A 26349-nucleotide genomic window follows, 5' to 3' on the forward strand; every position below is an offset into this window, starting at 1 on the left:
GGTGATTACAGTAATCCATTTATACTAAATGTACTTTGGCTGATCCATTCTTCTTTTCTACCTAAAGTAGAATGTTACATCTCCAGTGTCAGTTCATGTCCCCAAAAGATAGTACACATGTTCTATTGTGTAAACTTTATATAATGGGATATATTGATTTTAAAGTGTGGACTCAAACAAAACTGGCTGGTTTCAAATCCCAGCTCCACTAATTACTACCTGTGTAACCTTGGGCAAGTTACTTAAATGTGAAGAACAGTGTCTGGCACATAGTATGTGCTCAGTAAAAGTTAGCTATTACTATGACTGTCATTATTTTATCTGAGTGCTCTGGTAGCATTGGCAGAGTGGAACTGTGTTTGCCTTATCTACATTCCTAAAGGAAAGCATTCACTTTTTAATTTTTTTTTAAATTATGGTAAAATACAGATACCCTAAAATTTATCATTGTAATAATTCTAAAGTATCCAACTCTGTGGCATTAAGTATATTCACAGTGTGCAACCATCACTAATACCTGCATCCAGAACTTTTTCATCACCCCTAACAGAAACTTCATACCCATTAAGTAGTCATTCCCTGTTCTCTCCTTCCCTCAGGGCCTGGCAACCACTAATCTACTTTCTTGTCTCTGTAGATTTGCTTACTTTGGATATTTCATGTAAATGGAATGATAAAATATGCAGCCTTTTGTGTATGGCTTCTTTCACTTAGCATAATGTTTTTGAGGTTTATCTATGTTGTAGCATATAACAGTACTTCATTCCTTTTTATGGTTGAATAATCCATTCATTGTATGAGTATACCACAGTTTGTCTTTGGTTTTGTTTTTAATTCCTTAGTTTTTCATTTATTTATTTGGTTGTGCCAGGTCTTAGCTGCAGCATACAGGCTCCTTAGTTGTGGCATGCATGTGGGATCTAGTTCCCTGACCAGGGATCAAACCCAGGCGCCCTGCATTGGGAGCACAGAGTCTTTAACTACTGCACCGCCAGGGCAGTCCCACCACACTTTGTTAATCGATTCATCTGTTGATGGACATTTGAGTTATTTCCACCTTTTTGCTGTTGTGATTTCGGGCAGCTAAGAACATTCACGTGTAAGTTTTTGTTTGAACACTTGCATTTGATTCTTTTGGATATATACCTAGGAGTAGAATTGCTGGATCATGTGGTCATTCTCTGCATAATTTATGGAGGAGCTACCAAAGTGTTCCCATAGCACCTGCACCATCGTACATTCCTGCCGGAACAGTCTGATTTCTCTGCACCCTTGCCAGCCCTTGTTATTTTCCCTTTTTTAAAAAAATTTAAATTTTGGCCATCGTAGTGGGTATGAAGTGGTATTTCAAGGCAGTTTTGATTTAGTGTTTACCTTTTCTTCCAAATAATGAAAAGTAGGTTCAGTCCATTGTCTTACATTATCAGTTATCTTTTTGTGTGTATTCTGCCATATCTGCTTCATTATGGCCATATTCTTGTCCTCTTGCCTATTATGTCTTATCTCTAACTAGACTATAAACTCCTTGAGGCAGGGGACCAGGTCCTAACACTATTTGGTATATCCACCAAGCCAGGTATATATAGTAGGTGTTTGTTAGTTTCTTACAAATTTAACAGTATTCTTTTTTTAAAAAAAATTTTTATTATTTATTTTTGTCTGCGTTGGGTCTTCTTTGCTGCGTGCAGGCTTTCTCTAGTTGTGGCAAGCGTGGGCTACTCTTGGTTACGGTGCACAGGCTTCTCATTGTGGTGGCTTCTCTCCTTGTGGAGCACAGGTTCTAGGTGCATGGGCTTCAGTAGTTGTGGCACACAGGCTTAGTTGCTCCACGGCATGTGGGATCTTCCTGGACTGGGGCTTGAATCCGTGTCCCCTGCATTGGCAGGCGGATTCTTAACCACTGCACCACCAGGGAAGCCCTGAACAGTATTCTTAATATTTCAGTGGCAACTTTTTATTCTCTCTCTCCCCTCCTTGACCACCATTTTCTTAACTTTTTAGTTGTACTGCCTCTCCGTATCTTCTCTTATGCTGTTGCCTCTGCTTGGAATTCTCTCTGTTGAATCTTGTTGAAATTCTATTTATTCCTCCAGGCTCAACTCAAATGTTTCTTCTTCCCCTTCCTTTTTTTCTTTTTTAAAATTTATTTATTTGGCTGCATCGGGTCTTAGTTGCGGCATGCGGGATCTTCATTGCAGCGCGCAGGCTCTTCGTTGCGGAGCGCGGGCTTCTCTCTAGTTGTGGCATGTGGGCTCTCGAGTGCACAGGCTCAGTAGTTGCAGTGCACGGGATTAGTTGCCCTGCGGCATGTGGGATCTTACTTCTCTGACCAGGGATCGAACCTGTGTCCCCTACATTGGAAGGCAGATTCTTAACCACTGGACCACCAGGGAAGACCACCCCCCCCCGCCCCTTTTTCTAAAATCCTTCTCTGGTCAGTCTAGTTTAAAAAATTTTTTTTTTAATTTTTCTTTTATTTTTACTGCTGTTTCACTGAGTACCTATTTTGTGTCAGGCATTTTAACCTCATTGACTAAATCCTCAAAATGGCCCACAAGGTGATATTATTCCCAAGTTACAGAAGAAGATATTAAGGTTCAGAGAAGTTAAATAACTTGCCTAAGTAATATTAGAGCTGAGGTTTAAACTTGGGTCTCTGGCTCTGAGGCTATTGTTTTCTCCCCCCTGCTATTTTACGCTGCCTCTGTGACATTCTGCTTTTTGTTGTGGTTGTTATAGTTGGTTGAGAATCTGATGTACATCTTTGTATCCATTAAGATGTCTTTATCATTCAGTAAATATTTATGGAATGAATGAAATTTCTCATCTATGAATGGTACTTAGTATTTAAAATTGTTAGGATTGAGTGAGATGTTGAATATAAGATTCAATGCCTGACCATATAGTAAACATGCCATAGGGAATGATTGTTGTTTTTAATATTAACCATTGTCTTTGTCATTCTTTATGATTTGATTTTCTGTTGATTACCTTGAAAGTGACAGCTATAGCCAATTAGTGAATACTGTAAAGAAGAAAGGATAGTTTGTTTACTTTCACTTGTGTCTTATATTCTTAATACATTTAAGGATATTAGTGGCTCAGTAGAGATGATCGATGCATCTTTCATGGCAGGGAGTCGTCGGATGGTGGATGTCATGGATGTGAACACACAGAAAGGCATTGAAATGACCATGGCTCAGTGGACACGCTACTATGAGACCCCAGAGGAGGAGCGAGAAAAACTCTATAATGTCATCAGCCTAGAGTTTAGCCACACCAGGCTGGAGAACATGGTGCAGCGGCCCTCCACGGTTAGTCTAATCATTTTCTCCACATTGTCTTTGTCACCAAGAGGGTTGATTATACACTGGGAGAATTTATAACTTCTTAAACATACCAGGATAAGGATGAACAAGACAATTTGATAAGAATAACTTGTATTTTTAGAAGGTTCATCATTTTCCAACATCACTTAGTTTTTGATAGGGAGAGGCCATTCTGATAATTTAAGAACATTGGCCTTTGCATGTAATGGAGAAAAGTCTTAAATTCATTCTGATAAGAACTGTGAATAGGAAGTTTGCCTAATAAATTTCTATCCTATAGGTTTATACTTGCAGAGATGCTTGGGAGAAAACTGATTTAGAGCCAGGTGATTGTATGAGATGTTTTCTCGAGATGGTTTCTGTTGGATGACTAGTAGCAATAAATTGACAACCCATCCTGAAGGGAAGTTAGTTTTTGATGCTTAACTTTCCTGAGGTAGATACTGATTTAACCCATCTCTTATGAAAGTGGCTGTCTACAGGATGCTGAAAACACTCATTTCCCTAAGTGGGATTGGTTTCACTTTTAAAATATACCTAGTCATTTTTTGACCACTTTTATTCCTGTCTCAGAACTCACTTGAGTCAAGTATTCCACCTGGAACGGTGGAATTTGGAATGTACTAATGAAAAAAATGTACATTTTTTCGAAGTCGAGTTCTCAGTGTTTTATCCTATCTCCATTTAAATTATCCTAAGTGTACCCTTTGACTTTCAAAGTTGAAATGTGGTATTAATTGGTTATAATACTGTTTAATATATACATTTATATATAAAATGTATATATTCATATATATACATATACTTGGACTTTCAAATTATACCCTTTGACTTTCAAAGTTGAAATGTGTTATTAAATGGTTATAATACTGTTTTATATATACATTTATATACATACATACCTTCAACTTACTAGTTAGTTGTATTGTTTTTATCACTAACACATTGGTATGTACAGACCAAAGGGAAAATGTTGTCAGTGTTATGTGAAGAGACAGTATAATTTTTGTCATTGTTTCTTGTTATTGGAGATGCTACAACAAATACAGAATTTCTCAAGAAAACTTTTCCCCCCTAAAATGACAAAAATCCTTTTTATATTGTCATTTGTTTGGTCATGTGGAAATACAGGAAGACAGGTGGTTAGAATTTAGCCTTGTCATTAGCCTAATAAGGTGTATTTAATAAATAAAGAATTCAATAAGAGATAGTAAGAATCACAATAACATTGTTTATAAATGTGTTCCTTAATAGTTTTAGAATTTCAATTTAAGAGTAGTAAGATTGTAGCTGTAAAAGTAAAACTTGGCCTGGATCATACTTTTCCATTCTTAAAATTTAGAAATGTGTTATTCACACATGAAGCCTTCTTTGTAACATCCTTAATTTATTCATTTTGCCCCTAGTTTTAATGATAAAAATGCTACATCATTTTATAAAAATTAGAAAAGTACTCCACCATTAATTGGAGGAATAGAACCCATGGAAGAGCTCAGAAATAGACAATTTTCTAGAGGGCAGAGAACAGTGTACCAATATCTTCTAGAGACCTAAAACAAGGCCAGAAAGATTGAGTGAGCTATTATTACCGAAGTCACCTCCTAAAAGGAAGCAAGGTTTTTATGACCTTGCTATATAAGCAGCAACATTCTTTTTCTACTAGGGTGTTATTTATTTACTGGGGTATTTTCCCCCAAGGTATATCCCTCCATTTATCTAGGTCTTTTCTAATATATCTCAATAATGCTTAATAAAAAACCAACTTTATTGAGGTACAATTGATACACAATAAAGTGTACCCATTTTAAGGGTACATTTCAGTGAGTTTTGACTAATGTATTCATTCATGTAGTAATCTTTTACATAAACTACATAATTTCTTGTTCACTATGATCTTCACACCTTCAGAGTGAGCTTATTGGTTTAAGTGTCTGCTACATGCTAAGTGCTGTGCTTAGGTGCTAGAGGTACAGTGGAAAACAAGATCATTCTTGTCCTCAAAATGCTTATAGTCTCATGGGGAAGAAAGACCAGAGAATTGGCATTTATAGAAACTACAACGTGGTAAGTGCTTCAAAAGTGAATAAGTACGGAATGTTGTGGGAGCCAGTAAGAAGGACCCACCTAACATAAACCGGAGGAGAATTGGGCGAAGTTTTTTGGAAGAAGCGGTACCTAGGCTTGACATGAAAGAAAAAATGAGGCAAAGAGAAGGAAGACCAGAATCCCAGGCAGGAAGAATAATATGTGCAAAAAGTAGGTGCAGGGAAAGTAAGGTGGGCAACTTTTTTAAAAATAAATTTATTTATTTTATTTATTTATTTTTGGCTGTGTTGGGTCTTTGTTGCTGTGCACAGGCTTCCTCTAATTGCAGCGAGCGGGGGCTACTCTTCCTTGTGGCGCGTGGGCTTCTCATTGTGGTGGCTTCTCTTGTTGAGGAGCATGGGCTCTAGGCACACGGGCTTCAGTAGTTGCAGCACGCGTTCTCAATAGTTGTGGCTCACGGGCTCTAGAGCACAGGATCAGTAGTTGTAGCACATGGGCTTAGTTGCTCCGCGGCATGTGGGATCTTCCCAGACCAGGGCTCGAACCCATGTCCCCTGCATTGGCAGGCGGATTCTCAACCACTGTGCCACCAGGGGAGCCCAACGTGGGCAACTTTTAATTGCCCATTGTGGGTGGTAGCATAAAGTGGGATTCTCTAATGAAGAGAGAGGGGTGATTTCTGCTGTCATCCCAGCAGTAACTTAGAAGTAGATAAAAAATAGCAGCAGATGTAATGTGCAGATTTGTTTGGTGATGGGGAAATTAGTTCATGGAAGGCCATGAGCTTGTTTTTGCACAGTGTATGAATAGATTATGTCTTAGTTATTGCACTTCTTGCCAGTTTGGCCCTGTATTGTTACGGGACAGGTAGAAACTGTGATTATCCCTGCTGGAGACTTGCTGTCATATGGATGAGGCCATTTAGCAAAAGGCCTATCCAGAGCCTAAAGATTAACCTAAGAAAAAAGTATGAAGACCTTACCATAATATTCTCTTGAGAGTCAGATAATACCCAATAATATCAAATAAAGGGAGGCCAGAGAGTGACTTATTGCTGCAGGTGAGAAATTCTAGCCAGAGAAGTTCATCTATCTCTGAGTGAACACTTGACAAAAAATACTCATGTGTTCCTAACTTTTCCTCTCCCTATCCAGATATAAGAAGTTATAGTGAGTATATTTAGCGACTCACAGTTTTTCTGTGTTCTGTTAAAGGCTTTCCAAAGGACAATACCAGGAGATGGGAGAAAACTGGCCACTACATTAAGAGAGCAGAAAGTAGATTTTGTTTGATAGAAAGAAGAATCTGGGGCTCATTCACTTGATCTTAGCCAAAAGGCCGAGAAGCGATGGGGGGGCTCATTCAGTGTTCTTAGCCCCAGTGGATGCTTGGTTAAAACTGTTGGATCCCTGAGTGGAAATTCTTTGAAATGGGGCAGCAAGTTAACCTTCATAGTTGTTCCTCATCTTGCTTATTTAAACTTGCATATCAGGACTTCCCTGGTGGTCCAGTGGTCAAGACACCATGCTCCCTATGCAGAGGGCCTGGGTTTGATCCCTGGTCAGGAAACTAGATCCCACATGCTGCAACTAAAGATCCTGCATGTGGCAACTAAGACCCAGCACAGCCAAATAAATAAATAAATATTAACAACAAAAACAACCACCACCTTGCATATCATCGGTGACCCCTTCCAGACACTCTCCCACAGTTTACATCTGAGTGTCCGCTGGATGTTTGCCTCATATCATTATGCACAGATTGTATGCATTTATCTAGATCTATGTTTTAAGAGAATAAATGATCAAATATATACATACATAAGTTATAAAGCTTACCAGGTACATGTTTTTTTTAGCCATAAGTTAGATACTTGGAACACCAGTGCTATGCTGAATCCATGGTTATTTGACTCACACTTTATCTACCTAAGACTGTTTCTTGGAGTTCAGTGGTTGGGGGCAGTCATTTGAAGGTACAGGGCACATTACAATTCAGTGTAAAGTGTTTAAATAAGTTCATACTGTTTTCATTTCTCATTTCTTTCAGCACATATTGTGTTGGCCAGAAAGTTTGTTCAGGTTTTTCTGTACAATGTTACAGAAAACCTATTCGGACTTTTTGGCCAACCCAGTATTTAAAACAGATTCCTGGACTTCCCTTGGAGGTCCAGTGGTTAAGACTCTGTGCTTCTACTGCAGGGGGCACGGGTTCGATCCCTGGTGAGGGAAGTTCCCCATGCCACATGGTGCGGCCAAACAAACGGATTCCTAAACTCTGATGACATTATTTCAAAAAATTTTTAACATGTATTTACATGTAATCCTCACAATATTCCTTTGTGGTAATTATCCTTATTTTACAGATAAGTTCCAGAGGCTCACATATGATCTTCAGAAAACAAGATAGACCTGGAACTTCTGATTCCTAACCCAATAGATTCTATAGCACATTGCTCATGCAAGCTACAAACCCCTACTGGAATTCTTCTCCCCTCCTCTCCCCTCCCCTCCCCTCCTTTTTTTTTTTTTTTTTTTTTTTTGCGGTATGCTGGCCTCTCACTGCTGTGGCCTCTCCCATTGCAGAGGCTCCAGACGCGCAGGCTCAGCAGCCATGGCTCATGGGCCTAGCTGCTCTGCGGCATGTGGGATCTTCCTGGACCAGGGCACGAACCCGTGTCCCCTGCATCGGCAGGCAGACTCTCAACCACTGTGCCACCAGGGAAGCCCCTCTTTTTCTTTTAAATTTATTATGTTAGCCATTTTTCTTTAATGATTTTATTTTTTTTAGATTTATTTATTATTTATTTATTTTTGGTTGCATCAGGTCTTCGTTGAGGAACGCAGGATCATTCGTTGCAGCATGTGAGCTCTTCATTGTGGTGCGCGGGCTTCTCTCTAATTGTGGTGTGCGGGTTTTCTCTTTCTAGTTGTGGCATGTGGCCTCCAGAGCGCGTGGGCTCTGTTGTTTGCGGCACGCGGGCTCTCTAGTTGAGGCGCAGGAGCTCAGTAGTTGTGGCACATGGGCTTAGTTGCCCCACGGCATGTGGGCTCTTAGTTCCCTGACCAGGGATCGAACCCACGTCCCCTGCATTGTAAGGCAGATTCAAAAATATACAGCTGATTATACTTCTCTACTCTTCCTTTTTCTTTTCTCTTCTCTTCTCTTTCTTTCTTAAATGGAATCTTAGCTGCTCTAACAGTATTTATGTCTTTTGGTAAGTTTATAGGTACCTTCCAGACAGTGCCTTTTATTGGACCAAAAAAACATTACAGCTGATTATACCAGTACTGACACAGAAGAGAGGGCTTGGTTGGATACTATTGCATCATTTAATGACTTTATTTTGATTAGTGCTACTTTTATGATCATGCTGATGGAACCATTAGTCTTTATTTTCACTTAATAATTATTTCTAGAATGTTTGCCTATTGATCCTAAGATTCACCAGCATATTATTTGTTTGCTTAAAATTAAATTGTAGTCTTTCAGTGTATGTTTTGAAAATTTCTATTTTTCTTGACTTTAGAATTCTCTTTAATCCCAGCCCTTCCTTTGAAGCCTAAATGTTCCTCCTCCTTTTTAAAGGTGGATTTCATTGACTGGGTAGACAATATGTGGCCAAGGCATTTGAAAGAAAGTCAGACTGAGTCAACAAATGCCATCTTGGAGATGCAGTACCCTAAAGTGCAGAAGTAAGTGGCTTACCCTGCATTTTTCTCAGTGTGCTGTGGGACACCAAAGTGATAGCAAGAAATGGTTCCTCCCTTCGGAACCTTGCTCTGGGTCCCAAGTGATCAAAAAAGTGAATTATTTAAAGAGTAGACTTTAGTTCCAAAGGGAAGAGTGTATGTAAGAGTACTATAGCCCATGATGACATAAAGACAAAAAAAGTATCTTCTGATAATATGATGGCTTGAGATTGCATTCCTCTCACCACTGGGAGTTTATTAGGTGGAAAACAGAGGGAATGGAGTACATAAGAGGAGAGTGTGGCATTGTGGTGGGAAAAGTCCTCTTTTTCTCATCAGTGCACTAATGCTACTGCTTTTTTTGGGTCAGGTACTGTCTGATGAGTGTTCGAGGCTGCTATACTGACTTCCATGTGGACTTTGGTGGTACCTCTGTTTGGTATCACATCCATCAAGGGGGAAAGGTACGGTCATAGTTGTGATGGGGGTTGGAATCTGAAGCTGGTTATATGAGTTTCCTTCAGTTCATGCATGCTTCATATACCCTGGAAACGAGTCTATTAGGGGATTGTCCCCACTCGTATCTAGAGAGAATTGTAGATTAAGTTGACCTTCTTGGCTAGAGTCCAGTAGGAATTAGTATTCATCTAGTCCATTCTCATTTTACCAGCATTGGCACCACTACTTAGTAAACCTCAATGGTCCTGTTTCTAGATTCCCAAAACAGAATTCTCCAAATGAAGGCAAGGAACTGGTTTTAGGAGGACAAGATAATTTCTCTACATGAAAGTATAATAAAGTAGTAGAAGGAAACACAAATTGGATAGATTCACAATGAAATCAGCAAATTGGGATCCAAACCACTTTTCCCTATATAGAGGCATTGGTCTGAAATGTAGCCATAGGAAGCCTTTAAGTCCTGTCAGAGGATATAAATAGATTTTGAAAGATTATCCTCATTCATAAAGACCTTTGTTCCAGCTTCTCAGAGTGCTTCTGAATGCTGTGTAAGAATGGAAATGTAGAATTAATATCAGAGGTTTATAGTATTACACTCTTACCATTACCCTTTTTTCTCATAAGTGAAAGCATTTGTGAGAGAAAAGTAGAACTGTAATGAAAACAGATGATGCTTTTAAAATGTGAGGGCCGAATCTAGAACAGCTGTACCCCCAAATCCAGAGTCATTTTGTTTACTTTGGATCCATTTAAGTGGTATCTTAAATTCTGTCCTTTCAGTCTTAGTTACTACCTTGGAATAAAGCAACTCAGGCCTGTGTTTTGAAGGTACTGTACCTAACTAACTGTGCTTCTTAGGACCATTTAAGCCAGCCAGCCAGGGGCAAATAAGGGATTGCCTAGGTGACAAGCTAAATGCCCTCCTTCTCTCTGAGTCCTGTATAGGTTCCGGGTTCTACAATCAAACCCCAGGGAAGCCCTAATGCTGTTTGATCAAGTGGAGGACAAAAAAGGTTTACTTCCTTGAGGCCTCTAGAATTTCCCAAATGGTCAAGTTCTGTAGGCTGGGAGGATTGCTTGTTTCTCTTCTACCTGTTGGTCTTAAGTTTGTACCTGTTTATCAGTTGAGGGAGACGACTGGGTCATGTCAATGGCTGTTAACAGACTGAAGTTTTTTAACTCACAGGTCTTCTGGCTCATCCCCCCTACAGCCCACAACCTGGAGCTGTACGAGAATTGGCTGCTGTCAGGGAAACAGGGAGACATCTTTCTGGGTGACCGGGTGTCAGATTGCCAGCGCATTGAGCTCAAGCAGGGCTATACCTTCGTCATTCCCTCAGGTAAGCAAGATGCAAAAAAGTGTGTTGTCTATTCTAGCCACTTTCTTTTCTTAAAGAAAAATAAATTGATAGATTACCACCAACACCAAGAATGCTTATGATGCTGGAGTGGTCAGAAAACAATGGCGTGTTCTTTCTTGTCATTACTGAGTAGATGCCAAGAATTTATCTTCTTTTTTAAAGTCTGTGATTTTCCACTAAGGGTATGTATCAGAATTGCCAGTGGCGGCTTTTCAGATCTACATGTTTGAGCCCCACATTAGCCCTAGCTCTTCAGAATCCTAGGGATAAGGCCTGTTTTGCAGGTGATAAACAGCTCCCTATGAAGAGCTACCTACTCTGCTAAGGGATAGCTGTGAAGGCTAGAGTGCTAAATCAGTAATAGTTTTTATCAGGTAACTAAGTTCCAAAATAAGTACTTAGAGGGAGTGAAGATTTTGGAGTCACAGATCTGTATTAGAATTCTGACTATGCATTTACCTGCTAATACTACTTTGGTCAAATATTTAAATCCCTATCTCATTTTATTATGAGGAGTAAATGTGACAATACATGTCAATTCTCTTATACTGAGCCTGGTTCATATTAGGTGCTCCAAAAAATGCAAGCACCATTTATTGAAAGTTTGTTATAAACACTTTACATGTACTTTCTCATTCAGTGCTTACCAACCACACATATAAAGTATAATTTATCCTGGTTTTATAGAGGATATTGGGGCTGCAAGAGATTAAGTAACTTGACCAGCCGTGAAGAGGCAGAATTAGAGTAAAAAGTGTGATCCAGAAGTCTTGTACTAATGCTCTAAGAGAGCCATGTTACAACGTGTGCTTACAGCCACTGCCCTCCATTCCCTTTCTTCTAGGCTGGATTCATGCTGTGTATACTCCTACAGACACATTAGTGTTTGGAGGCAATTTTTTGCATAGCTTCAATATCCCCATGCAGTTAAAAATATACAACATTGAAGATCGGACACGGGTAAGTAACTCTATGTAATAATTGGATTTGAAGAGGTTTCTTATATCTTTCTTTATTCTGCTTACTATGTAACACTCAATCTGTTGTACTTTAATATATAAATGTGTATACTGCCTTTCTCAACCGGGGTTCTGTGAGAGAATTAAGCCCTATAGAAAATGATTTGTGTGTCTTGTTTTGTCAGTTTTCCATAGGATGTTACATAGCTGATAAACCATTCTGGATATATAGGGGGAAAGTTACATACAGTGGATATCTTAAGGCAAGAATTGGCAAACTTTTTTTGTAAAGGATCAGATAGTAAATATTTTAGGCTTTGTGGGCGATACAGTATCTGTCACAAGCACTTAACTCTGCCTTGTAGGGTGAAATACTTAAATAAGTGAGGATGGCTCAAATAAAATAACATTTTATTTATGGACACTGAAATTTGATTTCACGTAAGTTTCTCATGTCACAAAAACCTCTCTTAGTTAGGTTTTCTTCCCACCCCAACCCCAACCATTGAGAATGTGATATGTTAACAACTGGTTAATCTTGGAGACGCTGTGGAAGTCTTAGTGGTACTGCTCTTTAAACTTTTTGGTGGATTTGAAAGTTTTCAAAATCAAAAATCAAAGAATAACAATTAATGAAGAATTCACAACTTTTAGAAGGAGTAGTCACTGACCAATTTACTATGAACATGATCAGTTAACCATTTTGGTGCCTATTTTGAAACATTTATTCTGGCTGGAGCTATTATATTATACGTAAGATATAAGATTGGTATTGTTGGAGTTATAGGGATTGCCCTGTTAGAATTGAGAGGATGCAGTGCTTTTAAAATAAATTTTATAGAAGTGAACTTCTGTTTGTTTGTTAAAAGTAATGAAACTACAGAAAACAGTAAGTAGTAAGTTTTAAGTTATAGTAACAGTAAAAATAGAGAGCTTCCCTGGTGGCACAGTGGTTAAGGATGCACCTGCCAATGCAGGGGACGTGGGTTCTAGCCCTGGCCCAGGAAGATCCCACATGCGGCGGAGCAACTAAGCCCGTGTGCCACAACTGCTGAGCCTGCGCTCTAGAGCCCGTGAACCACAACCACTGAGCCCGTGTGCCACAACTACTGAAGCCCGTGCACCTAGAGCCCATGCTCTGCAACATGGGAAGCCACCGCAATGAGAAGCCCTCGCACCACAATGAACAGTGGCTCCCGCTCGCTGCAACTAGAGAAAGCCCACGCGCAGCAACGAAGACCCAACACAGCCATAAATAAATAAATAAATAAATAAATAAATAAATAAATAAATAAATAAATAAAATTTATGAAAAAAATAGTTAAAATGTTTCAAAAGAGAAAAATTACATAATTTCATAGTAAAATACTCTTATTTAACTCAAAATCATTTTAAGAGGTAATACCACCTACACTGCTGTAAGATTCAATCTGAAAATGTTTTTAAAAAACATTCCCTTTTTTGGCTAAAAATAGCTAGCTATTATACCCATAGCTTAATTGTTTGCTCAGTTTGAAGGAAGAAAGGGAGAATATATATTCAATGGCATAGGTAAAATGAGCACCTTATCTCTGCATGAAAAATTTCCTTCAGACGGTTAAACTGGTAATAACTGATGTTGACTTATCTGTCTAATTTTCCTGGACTTTGTTTATCAGAAAATGTCAAATTTCAGTATCTAAATGCTATATTATTCCATTTTTCCTAAGAACGGCTTAATTCTTTCATTCCAAATAGGAACCCTTCCGTGTTTCTATAACATTTCATTGGGTCCTCTACATATGTACACACAGAGTGGTTTTTTTTACTTTCTACACCGAGCTTTTTTTTTTTTTTTTTTTTTTTCGGTATGCGGGCCTCTCACTGCTGTGGCTTCTCTGTTGCGGAGCACAGGCTCTGGACGCGCAGGCTCAGCAGCCGTGGCTCACGGGCCCAGCTGCTCCGTGGCATGTGGGATCTTCCCCGACCGGGGCACGAACCCGTGGTCCCCTGCATCGGCAGGCGGACTCTCAACCACTGCGCCACCAGGGAAGCCCTACACCGAGCTTTTACATTGCCAATACCAACCTGACATATGTTTATTATGTTACTAACTTCTATAAACTTACAGAATTTAACTTAAAAGAGAATGTGTAGAGAATGCTTTAGGAAAGAAATATAAAGTGTTGTAAATTTAAGACAATGTTTTGGTTACTTTTGCCATGCCAGTGTAGAAATATACTATTTGAACTTGATTGTTGGTAAGTAATCTGTTGATAGCTCTTAAAGGCTCAGTAATTTTATAATGAGTATTAAAATTTTTTCTTCCAAAAACATTCTAACCCAGTCTTAGAAATTGCTGTGCTCTGTGGTGTCTAGCAGCATAGGTAAAATGTAATGGCACAATTTGGGTGTGTGATGTCTTGGCTACTATTAGTACAGTCTCTTGAGTTCCAAGTGAAAAATCAAAAGTTTAATGCCCATTTTATATTTTATTTATTTATTTTCTGTCAGTATTACTCTGCTCTCAACAGAGATCCAGAGGTTTTAGAATTTGGGGTTGTCCTGAACTTCTAATAAAGACCTTTCAGAAAAGTGTTAATAAAACTTAAAAGGGGAGCAGAGAAGCCCAGTATATTATGTTTAGTTTGGGGGGGATCAAGTATCTATTAATTCTTGTGTTCCCTCCTACTGTACCAGAAGTAAATTAATTTGATTTTCAAATAAGGGTGGATAAACATCTTCTAGTTGTCAAAGGTGTAGTGGCAATAAGAGACCGAGATTCGGAGCCTGAAGCCTCTGCGTTTTAAAGCTAATGAAAAGTACATGTGTCTCCTGCTTTGCAATGAGGAAAGTGATCTCCTCATTCCACAGTGATGCCCTGTAACCTAGTGAAGGGTTTTGAAAGGGGACTTCCATCTGGGTCTTCTTGATTGGGGAAGACTACCTGACATGGAGCTTTGAAAGGAGGTGGGAACATTTTCAGGAATTACATATTCGAAACAATCCTAAAAGTATTGTTTGCCTTATCCTTGTGAGAGATGGCCTCTCTAAAAGCAGATGGGCAGAATACACAGGCATACCTCAGAGATATGGCAGATTTGGTTCCAGACCACTACGATAAAGTGAATATTGCAGTAAACTGAGTCACATGAATTTTTTTGGTTTCCCAGTGCATATAAGAGTTATGTTTACATTATATGTAGTCTGTTAGTATACAGTAGCATTATGTCTTTAAAAAAAGTAGATACCTTAATTAAAGTATACTTTATTGCTAAAAAAAAATGCTAACCGTCATTTGACAGTGCAGGGTTGCTACAAACCTTCAATTTGTAAAACTCAGTAAAGCAAAAGCACAATAAAATGAGTTATGCCTGTATTTAGGATAGTCCCCGTGGTTGATCTTCCTCACTCATTGATCCATGCTGATTTGCCATTTCCTTGACTGTGGTAGATCTAAAGGGAAATTATTTTTATTATAATTCAGCTGGAATAATTTCATGCTACTTTTGGGGAGAATTGGAAAGAAGACTAGAGATAGCAACTGATTAGGCCACGTGGAATAGTAACCTGATTTGTGGACATACCATCTTGGTAGACTACAATGTATGAGACAGGCAAGCTGAGAGTTAATAGTGGGGGAAGTACTCAGTCTCATGTTCTAGACTAGATATAGCTTGAGAATGCATCTCTAATCATACTTTCATATATGTAAGGACATAATAAAAACATATAACTTTATCTCATGTCCTGATTTTCCATTATATTCTGTGTTTCATGGCCTTCTGGTTCAGGGTAAAACCATAGTAAAGGCAAGAGTGGTTGGTATGCCTTTGTATCCTAAGAACCCTAAAACAATTTTCTCAATTAAGTATATTGTGTCTTACTAACATTTTACTCTCTGTCTCGAAACTTGTTTTTGATGCTTTCCCACTCAACAAGACAACTTCTTGATAGTTCTAAATGGTCTTTCCAAGTACCTTTTATGTTTAGTGATTATTTCCCAAGACCAACATTTTCTAAGTTGACAGATCCACTTAAGTTCTTGCTCCACATGACAACTTAGGTTTGCAGGTAACTTAGAGAGTGTTTTTCCTGGGCTAATGATTGCAGTGATTGTTACTCTCTTTCCTTGAAAATTGTTATCTGCTTGATTTTTTCATCATTTTTTTCCTGTGTAGGTTCCAAATAAGTTCCGCTATCCATTCTACTATGAGATGTGTTGGTACGTGTTGGAGCGCTATGTGTACTGCATAACCAACCGTTCCCACTTAACTAAGGAATTTCAGAAAGAGTCCCTTAGCATGGGTAAGTGTTCCACCTACATGAACTTTCAAGATACTCTGCAGGACTGAGGGTGAGACTGGGACCATTCCGTAGGCTGTTGCTCAGTAGTTTTTTTTTTTTTTTTAATTAATTATTTATGGCTGCGTTGGGTCTTCATAGCTGCGTGCGGGCTTTCTCTAGTTGAGGCGAGCAGGGGCTACTCTTCGTTGCGGTGCACGGGCTTCTCATTGTGGTGGCTTCTCTTGTTGCGGAGCACAGGTTCTAGGCACTTGGGCTTCAGTAGTTGTGGCACGTGGGCTCAGTAGTTGTGGCTTGCGGATTCTAGAGCACAGGCTCAGTAGTTGTGGCACACAGGCTTAGTTGCTCCGCAGCATGTGGGATCTTCCCAGACCAGGGCTCGAACCCATGTCCCCTGCATTGGCAGGTAGATTCTTAACCACTGCGCCACCAGGGAAGTCCAGTATTGTCTATTTTACTTATCTACTTAGAAGTACCAAATCCATTCACTGAAGTTGAACACTGGTTACAGCTGATCCTCCTACCCAGATGTGAATTACTAGGGCTAAATGAAATATTCTGGATCTCATCTTTGTCTAAGTTGTTAGTACTTAGCTCCTCATGAAAGTAATCAGTTGGAAATTCCCTGGTGGTCCAGTGGTTAGGACTAGGCACGTTCACTGCCATGGCCTAGGTTCAGTCCCTAGTCAGGGAACTAAGATCCCGCAAGCCACACAGCGCAGCCAAAAAAAAAGAAGAAGAGTAATCAGTTGTCTAAAATGTTTTATTGTGTAAAGAATGGTCTTTGGCACAATAAAAACTAGGATCGTATCATCATAATTACTATATTCCAGGCACCAAACTAAGCAGCTTATATACATTAAGTTATTATTATTACCTGTGAGGTGTAGGTATTATTATGCATATTTTACAAATGGGGACATTAAGGTTCAAGGAGATTAAAAAACTTGTTCATGATCTAAGAGTTATTAATAAGTGGGAAAGCTACAGCTTAAACCATGTTGGTAAGATTCTAAAATGTATTTTCTTAACCTCTGTGCTTTAATGTTTCCCCAACTTCTATCGAGAAATATTTTATTGGATGTCAAGATAGTTTCAGTTATACATTTTTAGACTGTTCCATGCCTTAAAAATAAAGAGGAACCAACACTGTAGTATCCTGTGGTCATATATTTAAATGGAGAGTCTTCAATCCAAGCAAGATACTTTTTGCCTTAGCATTTCTGAAACATGCTCACCAATACATGAAAGCAAGATACAGAATTGTACATACAGACAGCATGATCCTAATTTTGTTTAAAAATACATCAAGTCGGGCTTCCCTGGTGGCACAGTGGTTAAGAATCCGCCTGCCAATGCAGGGGACACGGGTTCGAGCCCTGGTCTGGGAAAATCCCACATTGCCACGGAGCAACTAAGCCCGTGCGCCACAACTACTGAGCCTGCGCTGTAGAGCCCACGAGCCACAACTGCTGAGCCCACATGCCACAACTACTGAAGCCTGCGCCCCTAGAGCCGTGCTCTGCAACAAGAGAAGCCACTGCAATGAGACGTCCACGCACCGCAACGAAGAGCAGCCCCCGCTCGCCACAACTAGAGAAAAACCCGCACGCAGCAATGAAGACCCAACGCAGCCAAAATATATAAATTAATTAATTAAATTACGCGGTTTACAAAAAAAAATACATCAAGTCATAGTCATACACATATGTATAGGAAAAGATGGAAAGAAGATATATCACACTGAGTTGTTACCCAAGGGTGGAGAGATATGGGATGACTTATTTACCTCTTTGCACCTTCCTGTATTTTCTAAATTATTAATAGTCAACATGTGTTACTTTCATAATAAAGGATCAATTAACATTTTAAAATTCTTCTGTCATTAAAACTTTTATTTTCACTTTGTTTTGATTATCAAAATCTTTCTTTTAAAAAATATTCACTTTGTTTTATTAGCCATGTTGCTTTCAATTTCAAAGCTTAATTTTATGGTGAAAACTTTGAACAGAACTACTTTTTAAATATATGTGCTTCATACTATTTTTTTTTAAAGATAATTGTGCTTCCCTGGTGGCACAGTGGTTGAGAGTCTGCCTGCCAATGCAGGGGACATGGGTTTGTGCCTCGGTCCAGGAGGATCCCACATGCTGCGGAGCGGCTGGGCCCGTGAGCCATGGCCGCTGAGCCTGCGCGTCCGGAGCCTGTGCTCCGCAACGGGAGAGGCCAGAATAGTGAGAGGCCTGTGTACCGCAAAAAAAAAAAAAAGAATGAAATCCCATAATACCCAAATTAAGTTTTGAACTTGAAACTAATTTACAGCTATTTTCATAGGTAATTTATTTCTAGCACACTGTTTAAAGACTGCACCCTTCCCAATCTTTTAAAAATCCAGTTGACTGTTACCTCAGTTGTCCTGCTAGGTCAGGATCCTATTTTTACCTGTAAATGGTTTTCAACAGTGGACAAATGGGTTGGAATAGGAAAGACCATTTTTAAAATGTGACAGCTTTGTCATTTATAACCTCAAGGCCCCTCCCCTACTACCTATTTCTCTTGTTGATCACATGGCCACGTGTCATGTTCTTACTGCATTTTCTCTTCATACTGGCAGATTTGGAGTTAAATGGGTTGGAGTCTGGAAATGGGGATGAGGAAGCAGTAGATCGAGAACCCCGGCGCTTGAGCAGCAGGCGTTCTGTCCTCACTAGCCCTGTAGCCAATGGGGTTAACCTGGATTATGATGGACTGGGCAAAACCTGCCGAAGTCTTCCAAGTCTGAAGAAAACTTTGTCTGGGGACTCATCCTCTGACTCTAGCCGGGGCTCCCACAATGGCCAAGTATGGGATCCCCAGTGTAGTCCCAGAAAGGACCGACAGGTGCATCTGACCCATTTTGAGCTTGAAGGCCTTCGTTGCCTTGTAGATAAATTGGAGTCTCTGCCACTGCACAAGAAATGTGTCCCTACAGGGATAGAAGATGAAGATGCTCTCATTGCTGATGTAAAGGTAAGGGTTGGTTATTTTGCATGACAGCTGTTGATCTGGCTGGGGCATTTGGTTTCTGGATTGTGAGAGAAAATTTGGGAGTTTTGGGTAATCTTGGTTCAGTGAGAAAGAGTGAGTGTGTGTGTGTGTGTGTGTGTGTGTGTGTGTGTGTGTGTGTGTGTGTGTGTGTGTGTGTGTGTGTTTGGGCTGTACAGTGTTTCAATTCCTAGAATGAGGTTAGGTCCCTGTTATGAAAATACTAACATTTGTACGTTCAGTTAGGACTTAAATCTAGTCCTAAAAATGCTGATTTCAGGCTGACCCTAAAAAAAGGAAGAGCCCGAGAAAATGTTTGTATTAAGAAATGTTACTTTGAACTTAAGTTACACTAAGATAAAGAGGCCTATTTCAGAACAAAAGTGGCCAATAACAATCTCTAGCAGTCTTACCCCAAGCAGATTTAGAGGAAAGAAATTGAAATGTTGGGTTATGTTGAGCATGTTTAACATATTTAGCTTCAAATTTATCTAGTATTAAGACTTAAATATATTGGGGCAACTTTTGAGAAATGTGTCACTTTAAACATAATTCATCCTCTTGCTATATCAAGTTTCTTCTTGTTGTATATTTTTCTTCTTTCTCAATAAGTCTCCAAGCATTAGTAATCTTCAAAGCCCAGCCCACCCTCATACATTGCTCTCAAAAGAAATGAGCTTATTTTTAAGGAATCCAGATTTCTCAAATCTGTCTGAACTGGAGAAAGTTCTATTAAATCTTTCCTTATACATAAACATTGGGGACGTCCCTGGTGGTCTAGTGGTTAAGACCGCGCTGCCACTGCAGGGGGACATGGGTTTGATCCCTGGTCAGAGAACTAAGATCCCACATGCCACCCGCCATGGACACACACACACACACACAAGTGACCATTAATGTGAACACCAAAAAGTCTTTAAATCACTGTTTGGAATTATGTCTTGGATGCAGGGCATGGGTATGTGTATTAGAAAGCTAGTTCACCATTTGTAGTAAATGTTATTTTTCAAACCTGTCATGTAGATTGTTTTAAACCACAGAAGAATTTATAAGGAATAATTTTAGTGACCTCAAGGAAGATGGGCGAAATATCTTATAGTACATCTTTTCCATTCCTGATTCCTGATTCAAGTTTTCCCTTGGCCACCACTAACCAACAAGCTAAGGTGCTCCCTGCCTTCTGCAAGTTACCTCAGGAAGGAATTCCAAAGACTGGGATAGGACCCAGACTTTTAAATTTTTTAATTTTTTCTTTCTTCGATTGACATTTTAATTATATCTTACGATTTATGCATCAGTGAAATGGTAAAACCTTTAAGAGACTAAAAGGGGTGGTACCCTAGTGAAGTTGGTCCTCTCCATAGTGATAGAAGCTGGACAGTTGGTTTTATAGTTTGGTTTAATAAAGCTGTTTAGACGGCAGGTGGTTATTGTGGCTTGTATTTATGGGAGGAAATAACAAAGTTCCAGTTGGGTGTGGTCCTATATCTGTAATGATTAATGTGCAGCAAAACAAACTTAGCCTACTTTTCCAGACTCACAAACCAGTTCCCAAACTCACTTTCCACCCCTGAGTGAACAAAGGGCACTTACATTTTTTCTTTTCCATTGTGATGGGACGTGTATAATTATGTTTTCCTGAGAGTTTGAGTGTAACATCATCTTTTTTTCTACAGAAGTTTCTTCTTTTTTTGGCTGCGCCGCGCGGCTTTCACGATCTCAGTTCCCTGACCAGTGATTGACCCCAGGTCACGGCAGTGGAAGCCTGGAATCCTAACCACTAGGCCACCAGGGAACTCCTCAGAAGTTTCTTTTTTCATGTAGCTATTCCATCATGGATGCATGTAGGAAACATTAAATCGTGACTTTGGCGACTTATTAACTTGTATAATTGCCTTTAGCAACCCTAAGAGGAAAGATTTTTAAGTTTATCTCTCACTAACGTTTTTGTGGCGTGGGGAATCTGTATTTCTGATTCATGAAAAATATCTTTTTAATCCTAAAGGATGTCTATAGATGGATTTGATTTCATTGAATCCAGTTGTAGGAAGTCATATTATAATTCACTAACCAGTTGTACAGGTCAAATGTCATGATAATAATACACAAACTCCCTTAACTGATGTAGTTAAATAAGGATATTTGCAGAGGCAGAGTGGTAGGGGAAAATGTAGAAAGATTTGTGTCAAATATTAAGCAGAGTAAAAGGAGGCAGCAAGAAAGGGAATGAGTTAAGAAGAGCCATTTAAAGAGAACTCTTAACACTGTGAAAAGTGTCTAGAGAGAGCTTCCTGTTTATCAGGAATCATAGAAAATATGGCTGCCATTGCTCACTAAGAGTGGCATAGAGACCAGAGCATGAGGAAGGAGTGGCCCAGTAGGATGACTGCACAGACTGACAGTGTTTGAATTATCCCTTCTCTTGTTTACCCAATACCAGAAGACAAAAGATTTAGAACCCAGTTCTGCAGGTAGTTTCACTTAAGATCAAATGGATTATTCCTACATTTGACCAGTTATATTTAATCTGAGCTTTAGATAACACTGAGTTTATGGCTTAAATACTTTGGGAATCTAAGCATCACCAAAAAGAAAAAGGGCATTGGGTTGGATGGGTGCCGAATCACTGCACAGCTGGAGACTGCAGTGCTAGAGAACTTGGTGCTGTGGTAGCATAGAAGGCTACACTGCAGCAAAGGACAAAAGCAAGCCCAGAGTTTATCCTTCCTGCAGAGAGGGATTGTTTCTTGTTGTAGCCTGTATGACTCTCACAGATAACTAGGAGAAGAGATGAGAGGAAAATTGGTGGATATCTCGAGACATCCATAATTACCTATTCCCTGGGAGAAAAGTCAATTTTACTGATGTGGTAAAAGGGCTTTGAAGATTCTAAAATGTTCTACAGTGTTGAAAAAAGATCATAGAGTATAGAGTTTGAAGGGAATTAGATGAAAAATGAGGCATTAAAAAGTGTTGATTTATTGGCAGAGTTCAGGGGAAAGTAATGAGCATGTATGTGTAAAGTCCTATTTGGGAGGGGTGTGAGTAACCTTGGCTCCTAATCTAAAATTGAGAGGCCATGTCCTTGAGAAATGTTGAATAAAGAGGCAGGACCTGGAGCAGCATGTATAGTGCAATCCCATTAATGTAAGAAAAAGTGTCTTTGTTTGTGTGTGCATTACAGCAGGGCTGGAGGGGGGCATATCAACTGCTCACAGTGCTTCATAGCAAGATGGTGGGAGTCAGCTGGAAGACTGAATTTTTAATCAGACTTTTCTGTTTGTGTTTATTTTGGTAATAAAGGAGCTCTTAATGTGTGTGTGTGTGTGTGTGTGTGTGTATTATATAAAGAAGCTTTTAATATATCAATACATTTGGCTGCCCAGCTCACTTAATGAAACAATTTCAGTGTTATTGAATATTTTTCTACTTTCCTATTTTCTCTAAAACATTTTGATAAGCTTGGCAAACGTGACTTTTGGGCAGGATACTAGATCTATAAAAGCATGTTTTCTCCTCTGTAAAATAACATCTACCTCAGTGGGGATGTTGTGAAAATTAATGATAATGTTAGTAAAGTACTTAATAAACAGTATCATTATTACAGAAAAAATTAACTGTTACAAATCTATGAAATTCACTTATTCCACTAATGTGAATAATGCCTGCCTACTCTCTGCCAGGAATCAGGCTTAGAGTTGGTATAAATATGCGAACATACTGTGGACCAAACCCTCAGGGGGCTTACAGTCCAGTGGTGGAGCAGGCATTTTAAGTGGGCTAAGAAAGTAAGTGCCTTCTAGGTTTACAGGTGCTGGGCATGACACTAAGGGGCAGGTGGTCAATTCTGTTCTAAGGGAAGGAGGTGCCAGTCTTAAATTTACCAGTTAATAAACTTTCCTGTTAGATGATACAGATTGATTACTACAACAGTATCTAAATGGTGAATGAAAGCTCTCAGTTTATAAATTTGAAATTTTTTCTTTGTGGTACAATTGGCTACTGCTGCTCTGATCTAAGATTCTAACATTTTATTTTGTAACTGTGATGTAAAAATTTACACTAAACTAAGCTCCATCCCAGGAGTATGATGGGACTGAAGCAGAGAGTTACAGTTGTGAATAAATTCAGAAACACTAATCAGAAATTTCCTTCATCTGACACTTTGGGAGTGATTCTGACACTTTTAATAAAGAGAAGAGCTGATAGAGGACCCAGTATAATTAGAATTTAATCCATTAAGCCAGATGAGGAGGAAAAAAAAGAACTTGTGTAAATAAAACTTCATTTGCAATTTTTACTGACAAGATATTTGTAATATTTCACATATTCTTACTGACTGAAAAGTTTTAAATAACTCAGCTCCAAGGCATATAGGTTAGGTTAAAATAGATACAATTCTTGAAGGCTTCCCTGGTGGCGCAGTGGTTGAGAGTTTGCCTGCCGATGCAGTGGACATGGGTTCATGCCCGGGTCCGGGAAGATCCCACATGCTGCAGAGTGGCTGAGCCCATGAGCCATGGCCGCTGAGCCTGCACGTCCCGAGCCTGTGCTCCGCAACAGAGGAAGCCACAACAGTGAGAGGCCCACGTACCACAGGAAAAAAAAAAAACCAAAAAAACAATTCTTTAAAAATATTTTCATTATATTCCTGTATTATATAATGTCATATTCTTATTCTCATCTTTGTTGCCTTTTATTCTGAATTAATAGAAAAAAGTTAGGTCTTGTTTAATGTGTGATTTGAAAACTTACCTGGAGTGAGTGTCCTAGTGCCCTGTCTGGTTTTTGTCCTTTTCCGGTGGCCTTTAGAATTTCTGCTTGCTACAACTTGAACTTGTGTTTTGTTTTGTTTTGGAGTAACTTGTTTCTCAAGTATTTGTGCATACTTCATCATCCCTCTAGGTTAGATAACACTAAGACCAAAACAAGCATTTTCCAAGAAGACCTCTCACACCTGTTAAGGAAAGTTTTTCTAACATAATAGGCTAGGGACTTCCCAGGCAGTGCAGTGATTAAGACTAATTACGCAGGGTTTCTGAGTCTTAAGATAAAGTGCAAATGAGGTTTAGGATTAGAATGACCATTCAAACATTTCCTGGAAGAGCTCCACAGAAGAGCATGAAAGTCCCTCCTTTTCCTTGGTAAACTACTGTAAAAATTAAAATATGCAGAACCTGACATCCAAAGCCCCAGGCCCCAGAGAGCCTATTAGGCCATTGACTGCACCAGAAACTCACTGAAACAACTGTCCTGGAATAAGCTAGAATAAATAAGCATGTTTCCAGTGGTTAAGAGCTAGGTTCTCAGTGGCCTGAGATGTTTATTTCAAAGCAGCTTCTGTCATTTCCAAAAAAGCCAAGTTACATTTATTAGAGTCTAAAAATTACATAAGTCTGGCCCCAATATATGGGACACTGTAGCCTGAGAGAGTGCTCATTCTGTCTGAGCTTAACCCTGACCGTGGATCGGTGCGTGGAGAGTGGGTGATACGTGTCACTCGAGTGGCTGTCAGAAGTGGCATGAAGGTGTCTTGACAGGATGTGAGGCTGGCTGCTTCATCCAGGGAATATCAAGAAAGAGGCAGGCAGAACAGACGACTGGCATAGGCATAGGAGATGTGTGGGAGTGCTGGTGTCCTGAGGGCGGGGTAGTCCAAGGGGCAGGGGCAGGGTCCCAGGAGACTGGCAGGTGTGGAGTTGGCAGCTGCACTTCCCCTGGTTCCCTGTGCCTGGTTCGGAGGTAGGAGAGTAAAGCTCCTTGAGCTGAGATTGCGCCTCAGCTGGTCTGATCTGGTCACGAGGGAACTGCCAGCAGAGCTGCCCAGGCGGTTCTCTCATTGTGGGAGCCTCCTCGGGTGGTGAGCAGTGGCCGGATCTGTTGTGGAAGTAGCTGATATTAAACAGACGTATTGCATTGAATACCTCAGTATTGGTTGAAATGTGTCATTCTGAAGGTTTTTCTGGGAACGTGTGCTGGTTCTGGATACTGGGCTGGGGGAGGGGCAGGTGAAGCAGGCCGGTTGTTCAGGGAGTGAAGGTAACTCCAGAGGAGTTCAGCTCCGGGGCCTGGCTCAGCTGCAGAGGCTGAACTTCGGGCGACTAGCTGTCTGCCTGAGAGTGGAGAGAGATCGGTGTGTGCAGCCAGTGAGAGCACTGGCCGTGACCCTAAGAGGTGACCCTTAGGGGAAGGGTGTGGACCAAGGCAAGGACGAATGAACACGGGACCAGACTTGGAATGGGTTAAAGCCTTGCCTTTGCTGGCGCCTTCCGAAGTCAGCCAGCAAGAGCCCTGGGGGCCGGCCCTGGGTTCTCCTCTTGCGGTGACGGTGACGGTGGGAGGGAGAAGGCGGGGCGTGGCCGGCTCACCTCCCCGCGGGCTCTCCTCCAATCGCTGGGCAGAGAGCGCCTGCCCAGCACACCCCCTCCTGACTCTGCCGCAGGACGCTGGGCCCTCTGCTGGCTCGCTCACTCGAGCTCGGCTCCCCTCCTGCCATCTTCCGTTGCAAAGCATTTCTGGGAGCTGCATGTGGGTGACGCAGCAGCATTGTTCGCAGTCACAGGAAGCCGCGGCTGAGCTGAAGGGCTCAAGAAGGAGCTTAGAGCGCTGCACGCCGCTCCCTCTGGGTAACCTGAAGGGGTTAGCCCGACTGTCCTGCCTTAGCTGCTCTGGGAGATTGCAGAATTTTCAAGTAAATTGGGATTTTTCCTAGAGGCAGAAAACCTAAGTCCTTCAGCACAACTTCCAATACAGAAAGCAAAACAAAGACGCTGGGGAAACTTCAACCAAGAGCCTCGGCAGCTCCAGAGCGACGAGAAACGCAAGGTCAGGCAGGCGGGCGGCAAACCCTTTCTGGTTCGGGGTGTATGTAACTGTAGGGACTTTGTCTTGGTGAAGAGGCAGAAGAATTGCCTGCCGAGTGAGTCTGGGACAATGCTTAGGTGTTGGCTGTGCCGTCACTGCACTTGTTCCCTCTCCTGGTGGGATGTGCTTTCAGATTGGGTCGTTTGGCTTTTGGGAATCTTTTCCCCTTCTCTACTGAGGCGCCCGCGGTTCTCTTCCCCTTCCTGGGCTGTGTCGGGTGTGGGCTTGTGCTTGAACATTCTCTCGAATGCCAGGAGCCTAGATAGGCGTCAGCCTTTCCGCACTCCACCCCCGCTCCCTGTCCCAAACCCCCTCTGGTGAAGGGTGGTGG

The 26349-nt window shown here is 40.5% G+C and overlaps 1 protein-coding gene across 8 annotated transcripts in view; it reads left to right on the forward strand.

Annotated features, from left to right (window-relative positions):
* The window catches only part of KDM2A (lysine demethylase 2A), a 106502-nt gene that overhangs the window by 64334 nt on the left and 15819 nt on the right, over positions 1-26349 (forward strand). For all 8 annotated transcript variants that reach the window (XM_067037780.1, XM_067037784.1, XM_067037782.1 and 5 more), the window contains 7 exons: positions 3136-3314; positions 8964-9070; positions 9438-9531; positions 10713-10866; positions 11732-11847; positions 16007-16133; positions 18745-19139. In XM_067037780.1, the coding sequence (XP_066893881.1) occupies positions 3136-3314; positions 8964-9070; positions 9438-9531; positions 10713-10866; positions 11732-11847; positions 16007-16133; positions 18745-19139 (1172 nt within the window). The remainder of the gene's footprint in view (positions 1-3135; positions 3315-8963; positions 9071-9437; positions 9532-10712; positions 10867-11731; positions 11848-16006; positions 16134-18744; positions 19140-26349) is intronic.

The sequence above is a fragment of the Kogia breviceps genome, chromosome 7 (assembly GCF_026419965.1).
Source record: "Kogia breviceps isolate mKogBre1 chromosome 7, mKogBre1 haplotype 1, whole genome shotgun sequence".
Taxonomy (NCBI): Eukaryota; Metazoa; Chordata; class Mammalia; order Artiodactyla; family Physeteridae; genus Kogia; species Kogia breviceps.